The 14,796-nt window shown below is 41.4% G+C and overlaps 1 protein-coding gene across 2 annotated transcripts in view; it reads right to left on the bottom strand.

The window, feature by feature from the left end:
• The window catches only part of N4BP1 (NEDD4 binding protein 1), a 48,662-nt gene extending 33,866 nt beyond the window's left edge, over positions 1 to 14,796 (bottom strand). For both annotated transcript variants that reach the window (XM_036124321.2, XM_036124322.2), the window contains exon 1: positions 14,454 to 14,796. In XM_036124321.2, the coding sequence (XP_035980214.1) occupies positions 14,454 to 14,651 (198 nt within the window). In that variant the 5' untranslated portion in view covers positions 14,652 to 14,796. The remainder of the gene's footprint in view (positions 1 to 14,453) is intronic.

The raw sequence follows: 14,796 nt of genomic DNA, 5'->3' as shown, positions 1-14,796 counted from the left end.
AAAACCAAGAGCTGGATGCTTAACCGACTGAGCCACCCAGGTGCCCCACCTCATCTATCTTAAAGAAAGTGGATAATGCCTAAAATTTATAAGAAATAGCAGTATATTTATAATTCTTTAGGTAACCATCAAAACAAACAGCTAAGAACTGTAAAAAGTAGTTGCCTTTAGGAAGTAGAAGGGACTGTTATTGTTTCTTATAAAAACCCCCAGTACTACTTTTTTGTTTTAACCACGTGCATATATTATTTTGGTATACTCCTTATTTCCTAATTTTAATTAAATTTTAAAAATGGATACATAGCATGTTGTGATGCTATATTAGTGATAGCTTTGGTGTTAATTTTGTTTTGCTTGATTCTTATCTGACATTTAACATAAAAAATGTTAGCTGTTTTGAAATGTTGTGAGTGATTCATCTCTGAAACAAACATTTTCCATTATTTCTGTTATTTTTCTGGATTGGTATAATCTTCAAGAAGAGCTATAACTAATTATTCGTGATTGTACTGATTGATTTAGGATGTTCTCAATCCTATGCAACAACAACAACAAAAAAAGTAAAAATTAAACTGGATACTGAGATAAGACAGGTAACTGCAAAGATTAGTGATAATCCTGATTTTGATTTTTTTAAATAGACTTTTTCAGTTAAAGGTTCACAGCAAAATTGAGAAGGTACAAAGATTTCCCATATTATCATTTAATGATAATTATAAGTCTGTATGTTTTTACCAACTTAATTTTATACATTTGAACCTACAGAAAATACATACTCTAAAATTGTAAATCTGTTGTGTGATTTAGAAAAAATCAATTTACTTTTCATTGCTTATGCAATCATTTCACAGCAAGAGATATTCTTGGGGATGTATCCAGATACTATTTAGATTACTATCTTTCAGAGAAAAAAAAAAATTAAGTAAAAGTGAGATCCTCTGAAAAGATGACAGAGGGCCTCAGGAGAGCTCTGGTGGCTCTCAGTGTGTAAGCACCAGGAGGACTGGCAGAGAAATGCCCAATATAAGCAGAGTCATCTGACATTATTCCCCAAGAAACTAAAACTATTACTGCAAGATTAAATGCATAGTTTTGAGGGAGAGTTGTGCTAAGAGCTTGTTATAGCTTCACATGCACAAAACTGTGTGTATACTCCCAAAAGAAAGGAGTAATTATCCCTTGAGATTCAGACTACCATTTTTTCATTAATAATTTACTCTTGTGAATTACTAAGTAGCAACAATGGATTTTTATATTCAAATTCAGAAGTGAACAGTAAAGTATACAAGTATACAGTATTACTACATTCTAGATGTCTGGCCATCAGTTGCACTGATAAACATCTGTGGACCCAAATATCCATCATTTGCATTTGGCTGTATTTGGTTATCTGAACATTTGAATGTTAGGCAAAAACTGTTTCCCCCATCCTGCAATATTCATATTCTGTTTACTCTACTCAGGCTTTTAAGGAAAAAAAAAGGAGGGAGGAGGCATCTGGTATATACAATAATAACTTCCCTTTCAATAGCAAAGTGACTTTCTATTATTCTACCTTCTACAAACTCAGCTCTTCTCAACTCTATTCTAACATTTCACAAATCCAGACAGAAGGTCCTGGCAACCTGTGCCCTTCAGAACCTATCTAAAATCAGAAAAGATCAAAGTGGCTACTCAAGAGTCTACAGGTTTGACCCGGGGAAAGTTTCTCGGCACCACGGTTCACCATCTACCATCTCTTATCATGGGCGCACACGTGAGGGGCTTTGTCAGCTTGTGGCCCAGGTCACATATGGTTTGAAGCAGCTGGTTGAAAGTACAGAAGGAACAGAGGGTACTACCTACAGAGCCCATAACAGCAGATAACAACGGACAGCACAGGTGCAAAAACAAATTTAAGGAAGACATGATGGTTAAAGCCACAGCAACTCAAGATCAGGTAGCATGAGTGCAAATCTAACACATTTTGGCAGCCGCCAGGAGCGTAACTGTGCCCTAGCACAACGTAACAGAAGACACTCAAGTGGGCCACAAATCATCGAGGAAAAAGAAACTATGCAGGCAAGGAAGCTCTTAATACATTAGAGAGACTCCTAAAATGTTTTGGAATAGTAGTTCTCATCTCTGGCTGCACACTTCAGGATTCTAAAGATTTCTTGTATTTAGGAGACTCTTGCATAAATGGTATTGTATGTTATCTCTAAGAGAAAAAGAAAGTAGGAGGAGTAATGCGATTTTTAGACACTGACATGAATCCCAAAGAATATGTGTAAGTTCGAAGCACCATATAAGCCTTAGAAAAAAACAAGCGTTTTAACATCATTAATCTACAAATTTGTAACAGATCCATTTTAGGTATCTAGCTGGCTATCTATATTAATAATATTGCTATAAAATGAATAACCATATTAGCCATTTTTCCAATGCAATTCCCACATTTGCTTTCTGTTCCATCTTTCTCTTCAATCTCATTTCTAAAATGTCTCCAAGTTCTTTGCCAGGAGGGGTGCCTTAACAGCTCCACAGGGAAGAACTTCCTTCATGCTCACTCTGAGTGTCCTTCTTGAAACAGGACCAGGGGCCACACTCAGTATTTACCCTTGACTTCATCCCCATTCCTGTAAATCTCTGAAATTCTACAGCTTTCAGCTCTCCTGAACAGTTTATTCTTCACTCTTCCCAAATTATGTTCAGGTCCCAAACTTCATTTGTTACTCTTCTCACTCTTAGTAAAATAAATTATTTTATCACAGTCCAAAGGCCAACATTTGTGAACCTCTTCAACTGCCTCTCCTTTTTCATCTAAAAAATTCTACCTTTCATTAATTTGTTCTCTCCTTCCGTTTCAAAGCCATACCCCTTTCCCAGGTCTTGATTCATCACTCCCTTTTTACTCACCCCTGCCCACCTACAAATCTGTGTGGGTTTCCCTGATCCTACAGAACACTTCCTTCAGCCCTACTGCCTAAGCACGGGACTGCTCCATCTCTGTCTTCATTTCCACACTTTTTGAAAAAGTAGCCTAAACTCCATTTCACTGCCAACCCCTTGAAATCTGGATTCTGCCCCCATTCAAACTGAAACCACTTTCTTGAAGCCAACCATGACAACTACTGTCAAATGCAAAGGCCCCTTCTCCGTACTCCCCTACTCCGGCTCTCTGTAGCACGATATGGTTGCCCAACTTCTCCTTGACAAGTTATTTCCTCTCCATGCTTCGGAAATACCACTAGCTGTCTACTTCCTATCTTTCTGACTACTTCCCAAAATCCTCTGCTGCCACTTCCTACTGCACCTTAAACGTATGCCTTCCCCAAGGTTCCTTCCTGGTCTTCTCCCTCAATTATATTCTCACAGACTCTTCAGGTTCCAACCGTAACTTTTACTTCTATGATGCCAACTCCAAATCTCCATCTCTAGCCCTTAAAACCAACAGGCTGCAAACTATCCATCCCCTGGGCACTTCTACTGGACTGTCCCACAAGTGCCTCAAATTTAATGATCTGCATCAGAGCTCACAGCTGATGCAGTGAGCCTTCCACTTGTCTTTGGTCCAAGTTCCCTTGAAAATGAAACATAGTTGCCTGGATTCAAAGCTTTCTTTCCTTCTCATCACATGCAATTTTTCACAAATCTTGTCTCACGTGAGTATTACTGCAGCAACTCTAAACCCTTCTTTCTGTTGCGAGTCTTGTCACACTCCACCCCCTAGTAACAGTATTGGTGACATGTGAAAGCACACCTGTTTCACTTCCTTACTCAAAAACTTTCTAAAGGTCCTCACTACACAGCATTAATGTTCAAGATCCTCAGAACCATATTCAAAGTCCTCTGTGGTTTGGATTTTAGTCCATTTTCTTATTTCTGCAGCCTACTTTAACCTTTCCTTCCTTATATTCATCCAAAAACACCTTTCAAGAACAGGGTGAGGGAGATGTTAATGTTTTCTACACACAACGGTTATCTCATTATTTGAACTACAGCATTTACACAACTTGACTAGACAGTGCGGGGCCTGGCCTTGGTTATTTAACACAGTGGTTCTCAACCAGGGATGATTTTGCTCTTCCTGGGGGCACTGGCAGTGTCAGGAGACATTTCTGATTGTCACCCTGATGGGGTGCTCCTGGCATCTCAGGGGTAGAGGTCAGGGATGCTGCTAAACATCCTAGAAAGCACAATACAACCTCCACAACAAAATACTCTCTAACCAAAATGTCAATAGTGCCATTGTTGAGAAACCCTGAACTAATCAATGAATGTTGAACAAATATGCATTCAAAAAGAAATTAGTAACTTTGAGGGGCGCCTGGGTGGCTCAGCTGTTAAGCTTCTGCCTTCTGCTCAGGTCATGATCCCAGGGTCCTGGGATCAAGCCCCACATCGGGCTCCCTGCTCGGCGGGAAGCCTGCTCTCCCTCTCCCACTCCCACTGCTTGTGTTCCTGCTCTCGCTAACTCTGTTTCTGTCAAATAAATAAATAAAATCTTAATTAAAAAAATAAAAGGAACCAGTAAGTTTGAGAACACAGGCCGACATCCAGCCTAGTATCAATGATGTGGGTAATACTGTAAAAGAGAAAATGGCCAAGATGACCAAAATGAGGTGGGGGGAGGGGTCCCATTTTAACTGTTTGTATAACATTAAGAAAGCTTTAAATACTCCAAAATAAGGCAAAAGGATAGCCTTTCGATCATAATGGAGCACTCTCTTTGGCCCACCCACAGAGTATTTAATTCCCTGGGAAATTTACCTTTGTCTGACACACCATTCATTACTCATTTGGGCCTAAACCGGGATGCTACATATTAAAATGTAGATTTTTTTGTCCAGCAGAGATGCCAGTATCTCCATTTTTTACTGCTCTGAGAGATATAAAGCAATCTGTATCTCATCAAGCAATTTTACTCCACCATTCTTTTAGTGTAAATACTCAGATCCTCAAATGCTCTCTGAACCAGTTTACATTACTGCTGGTTCCCTCATTCACGAGTTACCTGTCTGAAAGTCACGTTTACAGTTTTTTGGTTTTTTTTTTTTAACTTACACTTTGGCAGTTTATAGGACTCATGGAGATGTCCAAGTGGACTCACCTGCTTGGAGCTATTAAACTGAGTGGCCCACAAAGAGGACTGCATGGGTTGGGTAAGCCCAACCATGTCTCATTTTGGGTCCCAGAGTGAATCCCAAGCAGGAAGAGAATTTTACTGATGCTATTTCCTTGTTTTTTTTTTCTTTTGATTTTGTTTTCGCTTTAGAGTTCTTGGCCACATGTCCCTTTCTGCAGCTGCACCATTGGTTACATACTACCAGGTCAGCTTCAACTACACCCTTGGTACACACGAACCTAGACTACAGTAATCTGATTTTACAGTCTGACCAAGGGATCTGTCAGTGGAGGATGAATCTATTTTCTACTGGATGACAGACTACAAGAAAATCTGGTTTTCGTCTTTTCTGTTTGTGTAAGAACATGTCTCAGAACCACTGAAAGAACAGCTTTTTTGAAATCTGGACCAGTTTTGTGTTTTTGGATTACTTCTGACGTATGGCTAAGACTGTGGAACCAGAACTCAAAGCTCTCTGCATGTTTTTATCCATAAAATGAGGAAAAGCCTTTATTTCTCATGGTGTGGGGCGCCTGGGTGGCTCAGTCGTTAAGCGTCTGCCTTTGGCTCAGGTCATGATCCCAGGGTCCTGGGATCGAGCCCTGCATTGGGCTCCCTGCTCAGCGGGAAGCCTGCTTCTCCCTCTCCCATCCCCCTGCTTGTGCTCTCTCTCTATGTCTCTCTCTGTCAAATAAATAAATAAAATCTTAAAAAAAAAAAAATTTATTTCTCATGGTGTATGAAATATATTCCTACCTCCAGGGGTATTAATAAATTAGAAAGTTTCTTAAAGAACCGCTGTTCTAATTGGTTTATAGAGAATAACAAGCTTTTACATAAATCTATGTACCTAGAATTCCTAGAAAATAAACTAAACATCTAATACTTATGTTAGCCTTTTAAGGACCAAAAGAAAAAAATCTCACAAATTCACAGAAACTGACACTTCAAAAGAATTTTTATTTAAGAATCCTAATTCATGTAATGAAAATAATCCTTAGGTCAGTTGGATTTCATAATTTTAATGCTAATTTAAAAACCTGATTTCATCAGTGTAGAATACAATGCACGCATATATTTTTTGAAAAATAAGATTTTTTTTTTAAATGAAGAAGACACATCTGAACTTTCTAAACTTTGCTGGCTTGCCGGTCAGATAAGCTAATATTACTCATGATTACTCACATTTATAATTAGGAAAAATACAAGCTTGTATGTTCAACTAAATTGAATTATAACACTGACAACTTTCATAATATAAGAAATTATATGCTATTCAGCTGTCAGCATAAGCATAATTTTCAATATCCTTGTTAACTTTAAAACCTTGATTGGACTAACAGTAAATGGTTAACGAAGGTCCTCTTTAGATACATCATTAATTTCCAAATGAGTCAGACACCAAGTGCAATTTAAACACATACACATACAGGCTTTCTAATAAAACCACAATGTCATTACGGCACCCAACAAAATGAACAGTGATTCCCTAGTATTGCTAATACTCAGTCTATGTTTAATGTCCTTTTCCAGTTGTTCTGCTCTAATTATTCTGATTTTTTCACCATAATTACACAATTTTTTGCCCTATCTAGTATTTCACATATATAGAATCATACAATATATACTCTTATATAAGTCTTCTTTCACTCGGCTTATCTTTGAGGTTCATCCACATTAGTGCTGTGCAGTATACCGCTCTGAAAGCATTAACTCCTAAATTATCCTTGGGGTTTCCCAAAGGTCCCCAGCAATCAGTCACAAAGATTTGTCTTTTACCTTCTAACAAGAAGGATGCTAAAACTAGGTGACTTATTTCCGGGTACTCCATATTTCTTAAGTAGTGTAACACTATTAAGTTGTCTCAAATCAAAAAGGAAGTCTGGTTTCTTTTACTTTTTCATGGCAATGTGGTTATTTGCATAGGGATCAGTGACAATCTGTCCTCACTTTAACTAGGATAAAATTAGACAAATTCAATGTGCAACCCAGGCCATAACTAGAATGCCTATTTACAAATCCCGCTGGATCAGATATGGCAGCATCACTATTACAAAACAAGGACTGTAGTTCACGTATGGAACCAATGCTCAGGGAACTGCTCTGGTACCCGCTCTGTGGCACACAGGGTCCCAGCCTTACATAGAGTATAAAGTCACTTCCTGACAGGCCAGAAATGTTAGCATATTTTGGGAACCTTGAGAAGAGAAGTCGTCATGCAAATGTATAGATACTATAGGTGAAATATGGAAAGATGACTTTCTTGATTTTTTTGGAGGTCTGTTTCCTAGCTTTAGAATAAAAGAGCCATAAAAGGCAATTAAAAATGAAAACCACCTGGCTATTAAAAATGCAACAGAAGGTTCCCTATGAAATTTCCACAGAGGATAATTCTCCAGGTTTACTAATTGCTAATATCTCCTGCCATATTCCAAATACAATGAAGCTAGTCTATATGCATGTGTTCTATGATCAAGAGTCGTCCTTGGAAGTTACTTATGATTACAGGAGACACAACAAAAATTACAGAAACTCAGAAAGTAAGGTAAAAGAATGGCTGCATGTCCTTTCAATGTCATGCCAGAGAATTGTCTAGGAGGCCCAACCAAGGATTATTTCCTATCTAGGGGTGCACTGTCTGACAGAACTTCTAGACAAAACAGCACAAACGTTCTCTAACTGCACTGCCCCACACTGGTACACACTAGTCACACGTGGCCATGGTGCACCTGACATGCAACTGAGAAAGTAAGTATTTCACTGAACTCTGACTAATTTAAATAGCCATGTGGTAGTGGCTACATACTGGATATCTCTGGACTATTTCTGTACAGCCCCCAGGATAAGAATTGTTTTTACCTTCAAAAAGGTTGTAAAAAAGCAAAAACAAAAACAGAGTATGAGACAGACACCCTGTATAGTCCACAAAATCTAAAATATTTATTATGTGGCTCTTTATTCATCAACTAATGTAAATTACTAATTCTCTCAGCACTAAACTGAACAAAAAACCTTCTCCAAGTCAAAGGGAACCTCTTAAAATAACAATTCTGTTTCTTTAAACAAAGAAGTTTCCTATGTTGTTTCCATTTGACATAACTTATTAAAAAAAAAGTTCTTTAATTAATTACTCTAAGTATTCCCCTCCCCCATAATTTTGGCTTTGAAATGCAAGACTTCTAACTTAATACAGTTACATTAATTTAGTAAAAAGCCAACACAGAACAAGATGTTGTCCTTGATTTAATTAAAACCCTACAATACTAGCTGGTAAACAGGGAAGAGGAAACTACGGTCATGAGCAATCACTTTGACCCCAGTATAACCAGTGTGAGTATCCCTTATTTCAACATTCTGGTATAACCCCAAAATATTAACCATAAAAAGAAACTGAACAAACCACCATTTCTTAAGAAGATGATTTTCACAACTATTGTGAGTTAAAAAAAAAAAAAAATCATTCTAGGAAATGAAAGAGGCCACCCACCACCTTTCTGGTAAAATCAAAACAAAAACTCCATGTCACTACCCAGTATTACATCTACAAATTATTTCCTCCATGAACAAATCTACTGTTCAAGAATTCATTCATGAAACCAGGTACCAAGCTCTCCTAACAGAAAAGGAAATGAAACAATACAGTGTCCATTTTAACCCTCTGAAGTCAATGCAGTAATGGGCCACTTCTACTCGAATTCCATTTTTTTTTTTTTTAATCCTTATCTTTCTCCTCTCTTACACTACAAACATGTAAGTAAAAACCCTAAGGACAACTGCCAACTCTTCAACCTTCTTTCTCCCTCTCTTTTTCTCTTCCTTACAAATTAAAATGGATCAGATGTTTAGTCTACCTTAGCATAGTTTCTTGGGTGTACTATAATTTCAATGTTTAAGATTTATCAGTCCTCCAAATCCTTTTTTTTTTTTTAAAGATTTTATTTATTTACTTGTCAGAGAGAGAGCGAGAGAGTGCACAAGCAGGGGGAGTGGGAGAGGGAAAAGCAGACTCCCCACTGAGCAGGGAGCCCAATGCAGGACTTGATCCCAGGACCCTGGAATCATGACCTGAGCTGAAGGCAGAAGCTTAACCAACTGAGCCACCAAGGCTTCCCAGTCCTCCAAATTATTCTTCTAAGTCCTCCAGACTGGCTCCGGCTATGGCTCATGGTGGCTACTCACTGTTACGAGGTAACGCCTAAAACACCAACTGATAGGCAATTGTGGTTAGCAACCTAAAGGTTCATGGAAAAACTGTACAAGTAGCCATGCCATTTGTTTCCCATTACTCCCTCCTGTTTTGTTACCCTCCAGGACAGGCTCTGGGATCAACCAACTAAACTAACGTTAGCACCCAATTCACTACTATGGACCTTGTTGACCTCAGCACTGTTATTATCTCCAGATGCCTCACACTTTCATCCCTTCTATCTTCTCAATTCTCTAAGTTGAAGGGAATACTTCCATTCATACCCAGACCACTGAGGCACCACTCCTTGGTTCTCAGAATTTCTCCATATCCAAGATTCTAATCTCTGAAATTCCTCCCTAACTACAACTTCCACAATTCTCCAATACTCACTGAACTTGCCCTATCTATATGATTCCATGAGTCTAGGAGGGGACAGGGTCTAAGGTCTTATTCCTTCCTTTGTTCTCACAGTTCATTATGCCCCTTTCTGCCTTCTCCTCTCCAGTCTGAACCTCTCTGGCTGTCAGTTCACTAAAAGTAGAAGGTTAAGTCTTATGTATTTTTGGATTGTTCTAACCCAAATAATGCTGACCACTCAGAAGCATTGCCTGGGCCCCATTCTGCCTTGTTCAATTACACCTTGGATTCCTTTAGTCCTTGGTGTGTTGGCTTCACAATACCCAGAGTGGGGGAAATCATCACCTACTGAAGAACTTCTGGATCAAGTGATAGTATAAATTCAGCCATTTAACTTTCCCTGGTCCTTACTTCAGTTCCAATCCCTTTTTGTTCTCTTCCAATGCACTTCCAAGTTCCACTGCATCCACCCTAACACTCCACCATCTTCAAGCTCCCACCCTCCCTCTCTAGGCATGAACTAGTATCTTACTTTATTGAGACAGTACTACAGGCCATGAAGGTGTTCAACTGCCCTCTTCACCACATGGGAGAGGGGGTAGCATATCATCACTCATCCTGTCTCCTATATCTAAAGAAGAGGTCCTAAAAAGCTGAACCTGGTCCTCTGACATGGTTGGTTTAGCATGCATGGTTGCTTTTTGCTTTTAGCATACACACTTTTAAAAGAATACATTAATGCAAATTTTATTGAGATATCATTCACAGCATGCATGGTTTTTAAAACATAAATTAGTTGCCTCTTAAAAAACAAAATAGATTTAACATTATGAAATCCAAACCCCTGGCTTTTCTCAGATAATGAGATGAGACATCACTGGGCCTCTACTATGCAACTGGCTAATACTAAGCATTGGCAGTTACCTTTTCCCACAAAGCATGAGCACCTTATTCACCAGGTCCTCCCTACCAACCAGCTGCTTCCATATGCAGTCTCTCTACATGGACCCATGGAGCATGGAATTTGTGGCTCCTAGAGCTAAAGGAAGAGTTATAACTTCTTGCTCCCAGGGCTGAGATCTTTTCAGCCTCACCCCTCCCCACCACTGTCTGACTCCAAGGATCCCACCCAGGCATTGCATCTTTGATCTCTCTATGAATGAGGCAGCATCAAGTCAGTACCTACACTTCCTCTCTGAAATTCAGTCCTCAACCTCCTTGATTCCACAACTTCGGCCACCCCTGACTTCAACCCCCTCCTGCTGGGCCCCCACGTACAAAGTTCTCTACTGGTTTTCTGCTCTTTGAGACATCGCCTCTCCAGCCCTCGTGGTAATGTCACATTGCCATAAAAGTCACTAAACACCCCCAATTTCTACCCTTACATCAACACAAACCAGCAATGGACCACACTGAGAAAAACAAGCCTAGACGTATAAACACTGACAATGGAGGTATTTCTTAGAAATGTAAATCTGATGGCAGCACTCCTGTTCTCACAACACTTCCGTGACTCTCTACTACCTGCCTGCTTGGTAAAATCCATGTTCTTCTGCAGGCCCCAAGTACCTGCGACTTGGCCCCTTTCCACCAATCTACTCCTAGATTTGAGAAATCAGTGATAAACTAGCACTATTTCATATCCCTGTGACTTTACACATGCTCTTCCCTCTGGAAAACTCTTGTTCATCCTTTAACACCCAGTTAGGCAGAACAACCCTTTTTCTCCTGTATTACTGTAAACACCTTGTACATATATCAATTGTTAACATGTATCATACTGTACTATTTGTTTCCAAGTTTGTCTCCCCTACTAGGCTGTGGATTACCTGAGGTCCAGAGGCAACCATTAGTGAACTTCCTGACACATAAATTTTCTTTAAATGTTGGCTACCTGGCCCCACCAACAGGTCAAACAACATACCCACCATCCTTCCTGACACCAAGGTTTAAAACCTCTCCCTCAATCCCTACATCCACTCAGTTGCCAAATCCCAGTGAAAACTTTGTCACCTACCCATGTCCAGGTTGGAACATGTCTTTTCCACAGTTGGGTCTTCCTGCCTTCCAACTAAAGAGAAGTCCTTCTTCTCTCAAAAATCCTCACTGACTACTTATTGAATAAGGCCCAATGGCTTAACCTGGCATTTGGGTCCCTCAAGGCTCTGACACTTCCTACCAAGATATTCTGTGTGTTTTTGGACTTCAAGCCTTTGCCCACAACTACCTCCACCTGGGAATATTATTAGCTCTTCAAAGCCCGGCTCAAGTGCTGTCTCCCCCAACACATTTCCCCTTTGACAAAAGTGGCCACTCTTCTAGAGCGTGTCTTTGTTGTAAACCTAGGACATTATCACTTTTTACCTGTAGGCCCCATTCTCTCTAGCCAATGGAGCCCTAACAAACTAAATCTCCACATTCTCCTCTACTCTAGCATTAGCTAAATGCAGTGAAAGAGCAGGAAAACAAAGTAAACCATCCGAAGGGACCCAAAACAGTTGCCTGTATCTTATCTTAATCAGGACTCTACCTACCAGCTAGTTTAAACAATTCTTATTTACTCTAAATCTTCCTTCCCCCAAACTTTCTCCTCCTCCACAACTTAACTTAAAATACTGTAGATGTTGAAGTTTGCTTTCCTGTTCTTAATTTTTAAGTTAATGGTTTTTTCTTCCTCAAAACAATGTAAAACAAACTCCAAAACCAATGAACAACTATGGCATTCAATGCTTACCCATGAGTCTCAAGGAAAAAGAAACAGGATTTCTTACAAGTGGGAGGATTGGATTATGAGTAACACACATCACAAAGATATATGGGCAAGTGACACTACCAAGATATTGTTAAGACACACCTTTTCCAAATAGCTTTTGCTAAACTGCGTGGCAGGACAGGCAAGAGAACAGGAGTTGGGACAGTCTGGCAGAATATGCCAGGTTTTTCTGTAGAGCAAAAGAAGCACTTTCCACACTTGGGATGAGTCTTGAGTAAAGCTGAACTAGGAGCAGGTGAAGCACAAGTAAAAGCAGTGAGACTAGTCAGACAACAGGAGAGGTTTAAGCTTGAGAGTTGCTATGACAGAGAATTGGGAAAATAAGGTGGGACTGGACTAGTAAATGCTTTGTAAATCTCCAGAGGAGGAGTTTAGAGTGAATGAGATAGGCAACAGGAGGTCCTCGTAGGTCCCAGGGCAGGAAAATGATTTTCTGTGGGAGGATCAGTTAAATGCAAGTTGTACTAGGGAGGGAGGGAAAGAGGGAGGAACGGAGTGAGGGCAATGAACTAAGGGAGGGGCACATACCAAGAATAAAGGTCTTAATTGCAGCAGAGGCAATGGAAAGGAGAGGAATGAGTGCACCTAAGAGATTTTCAGAAGCATTAACAGGACTTAGTCATGTCAAACCTTTTAGCTCTGGGGAGTGGGAAGAAATTCGGTAGCTAGGGAGAAAAGAATGAGGGGCCCAAGAAGCTAAAAATTAAAAGTTAGGGGGTGCCTGGCTGGCTCAGTCCATAGAATGTGTGGCTCTTGATCTCAGGGTCTTGAGTTCAAGACCCACTTTGGGCATGGAGCCTACCTTAAAAAATAAAATAAAAAAAACACTTAGAAATTTAAAAGTTAGGGGGAAAATTAAAAGTTAGGGGAAAGATTAAGCACAGGAAAACAAACCTGATTCAACATCTTCAATGTTTTAAGTTATGCTGTGGAGAAGAATCACAGTTAAGTGTCCTATCTCTTCTGAAGATATTAAAACAAAAAGCACCCAGGCTTTTTTATCTAAGGGAGTCAGGAATTACAGCATATCTAATTCTCCAAGTACACTGTGAAATTTCTCAAGTGGGATGCCAAAAAAGGAGCATTTTCTTCCCAGCCAGAGGGCTCATCATTTGGGAGACAGGTATCAAGAACAAGGGCCCTAAATCTGAACCCTGGTTCCCCCACGTACTAGACGGGAAAACCTGGAGAAACTTGGCCACCTGGGAAAGCGGGGGATGTGCTTTGTTAGTTTCTTGGCTTGGGAAGGAAAGGGAATAGTTGAAGGTGTTGCGTAGGTATAAGCCTGAAATGCTGATTTTGAGAGAAGGTGAGTCACCACTTGCAGAGTTTCAGTTTCCCCAGCTGTTAATTTAGAGAAAGGAAGATAATAAAATCTACCTCACTGTAACCATTAAATAAATGTTAGTTGAACATAACATCAATACAAGAAATAATGCTCTTTTTAACACTATTATTAAACATCCCCACTCTTCTTGATATTCTGTGTATTTTACTACTAGAATGGTTTTGTCAGATTCTCAAAAGGGACTAAAATCCCAAAAAGGTTCAGAACCACTGTACTGGAGGCCTGGGAAGAGAAAGGTGGCTGATGTGGTGGACAAGGAGGCTGTGGGCCCTGATACCAGGCCCTGCGCACCATCCCAGGGCCGGGAGGGAAGACAACAGGCAACATTCGCAGCGTGCTCACTCCACGCCAGCCACTGAGCTCTGCGCTTTACAACAGCACCTACTCCAATCCTCGCGACAGCCCTCCGAGGAAGATCCTTTCGTCAGCGCCACTTTACAAATGGGGAAACTGAGGCGCCCCAGAACTGAACCGCTAGCCCAAGGTCACATGGCTCGAAAAGCTGAGAACGCAGGTTCGTGGGCTCTGGAGACTGCGCTCTTACCCACCGCGCTTCGCTGCGTCCCCGTACGAAGGGCAGGGAGGAAAGGGGTGGGGGCGGCCAGGCAGCCCGGCTGAGCCGAGGCCGCGGGGGCCGGGCCGCGGAAGGCGGGCGCGCGGGGGCGGCGGCGGGACTCACCTTGGCGCTGTGCACCGCCTCCTGCGCCCCGCGGAGCTGCAGCCAGATGCGCGCGGGCAGCGGTTCTTCAGCCCCGAGCGCGCCGAGCACCGCCAGGCTCACACCGAACAGGCCCTCGATGCGGCCGCGGCTCCGCTCCAGCAGCGCCGCCTTCTCCGCGGGCGCCGTGAACTCGTCCAGCACCGCCCGGGCCGCCATGGCGGGCGCGGCCTCCGGCGGCGGCGCCGGGGGCCGGCGGCGGCGACGCCCCCTCAGCGTGCTGCCGCTATACCCGAGCCCGTCAGGCGGCGTCGGCCGTCGCGGCCGCCTCGCCCCCGCCCGCGCCCCGCCGCCTGCCCGTAGG

The sequence above is a fragment of the Halichoerus grypus genome, chromosome 15, assembly GCF_964656455.1.
Source record: "Halichoerus grypus chromosome 15, mHalGry1.hap1.1, whole genome shotgun sequence".
In the NCBI taxonomy this organism is placed as follows: domain Eukaryota; kingdom Metazoa; phylum Chordata; class Mammalia; order Carnivora; family Phocidae; genus Halichoerus; species Halichoerus grypus.
The sequence above is the reverse complement of the archived record's forward strand: the minus strand, read 5'-3'. Positions and strand labels throughout refer to the sequence as shown.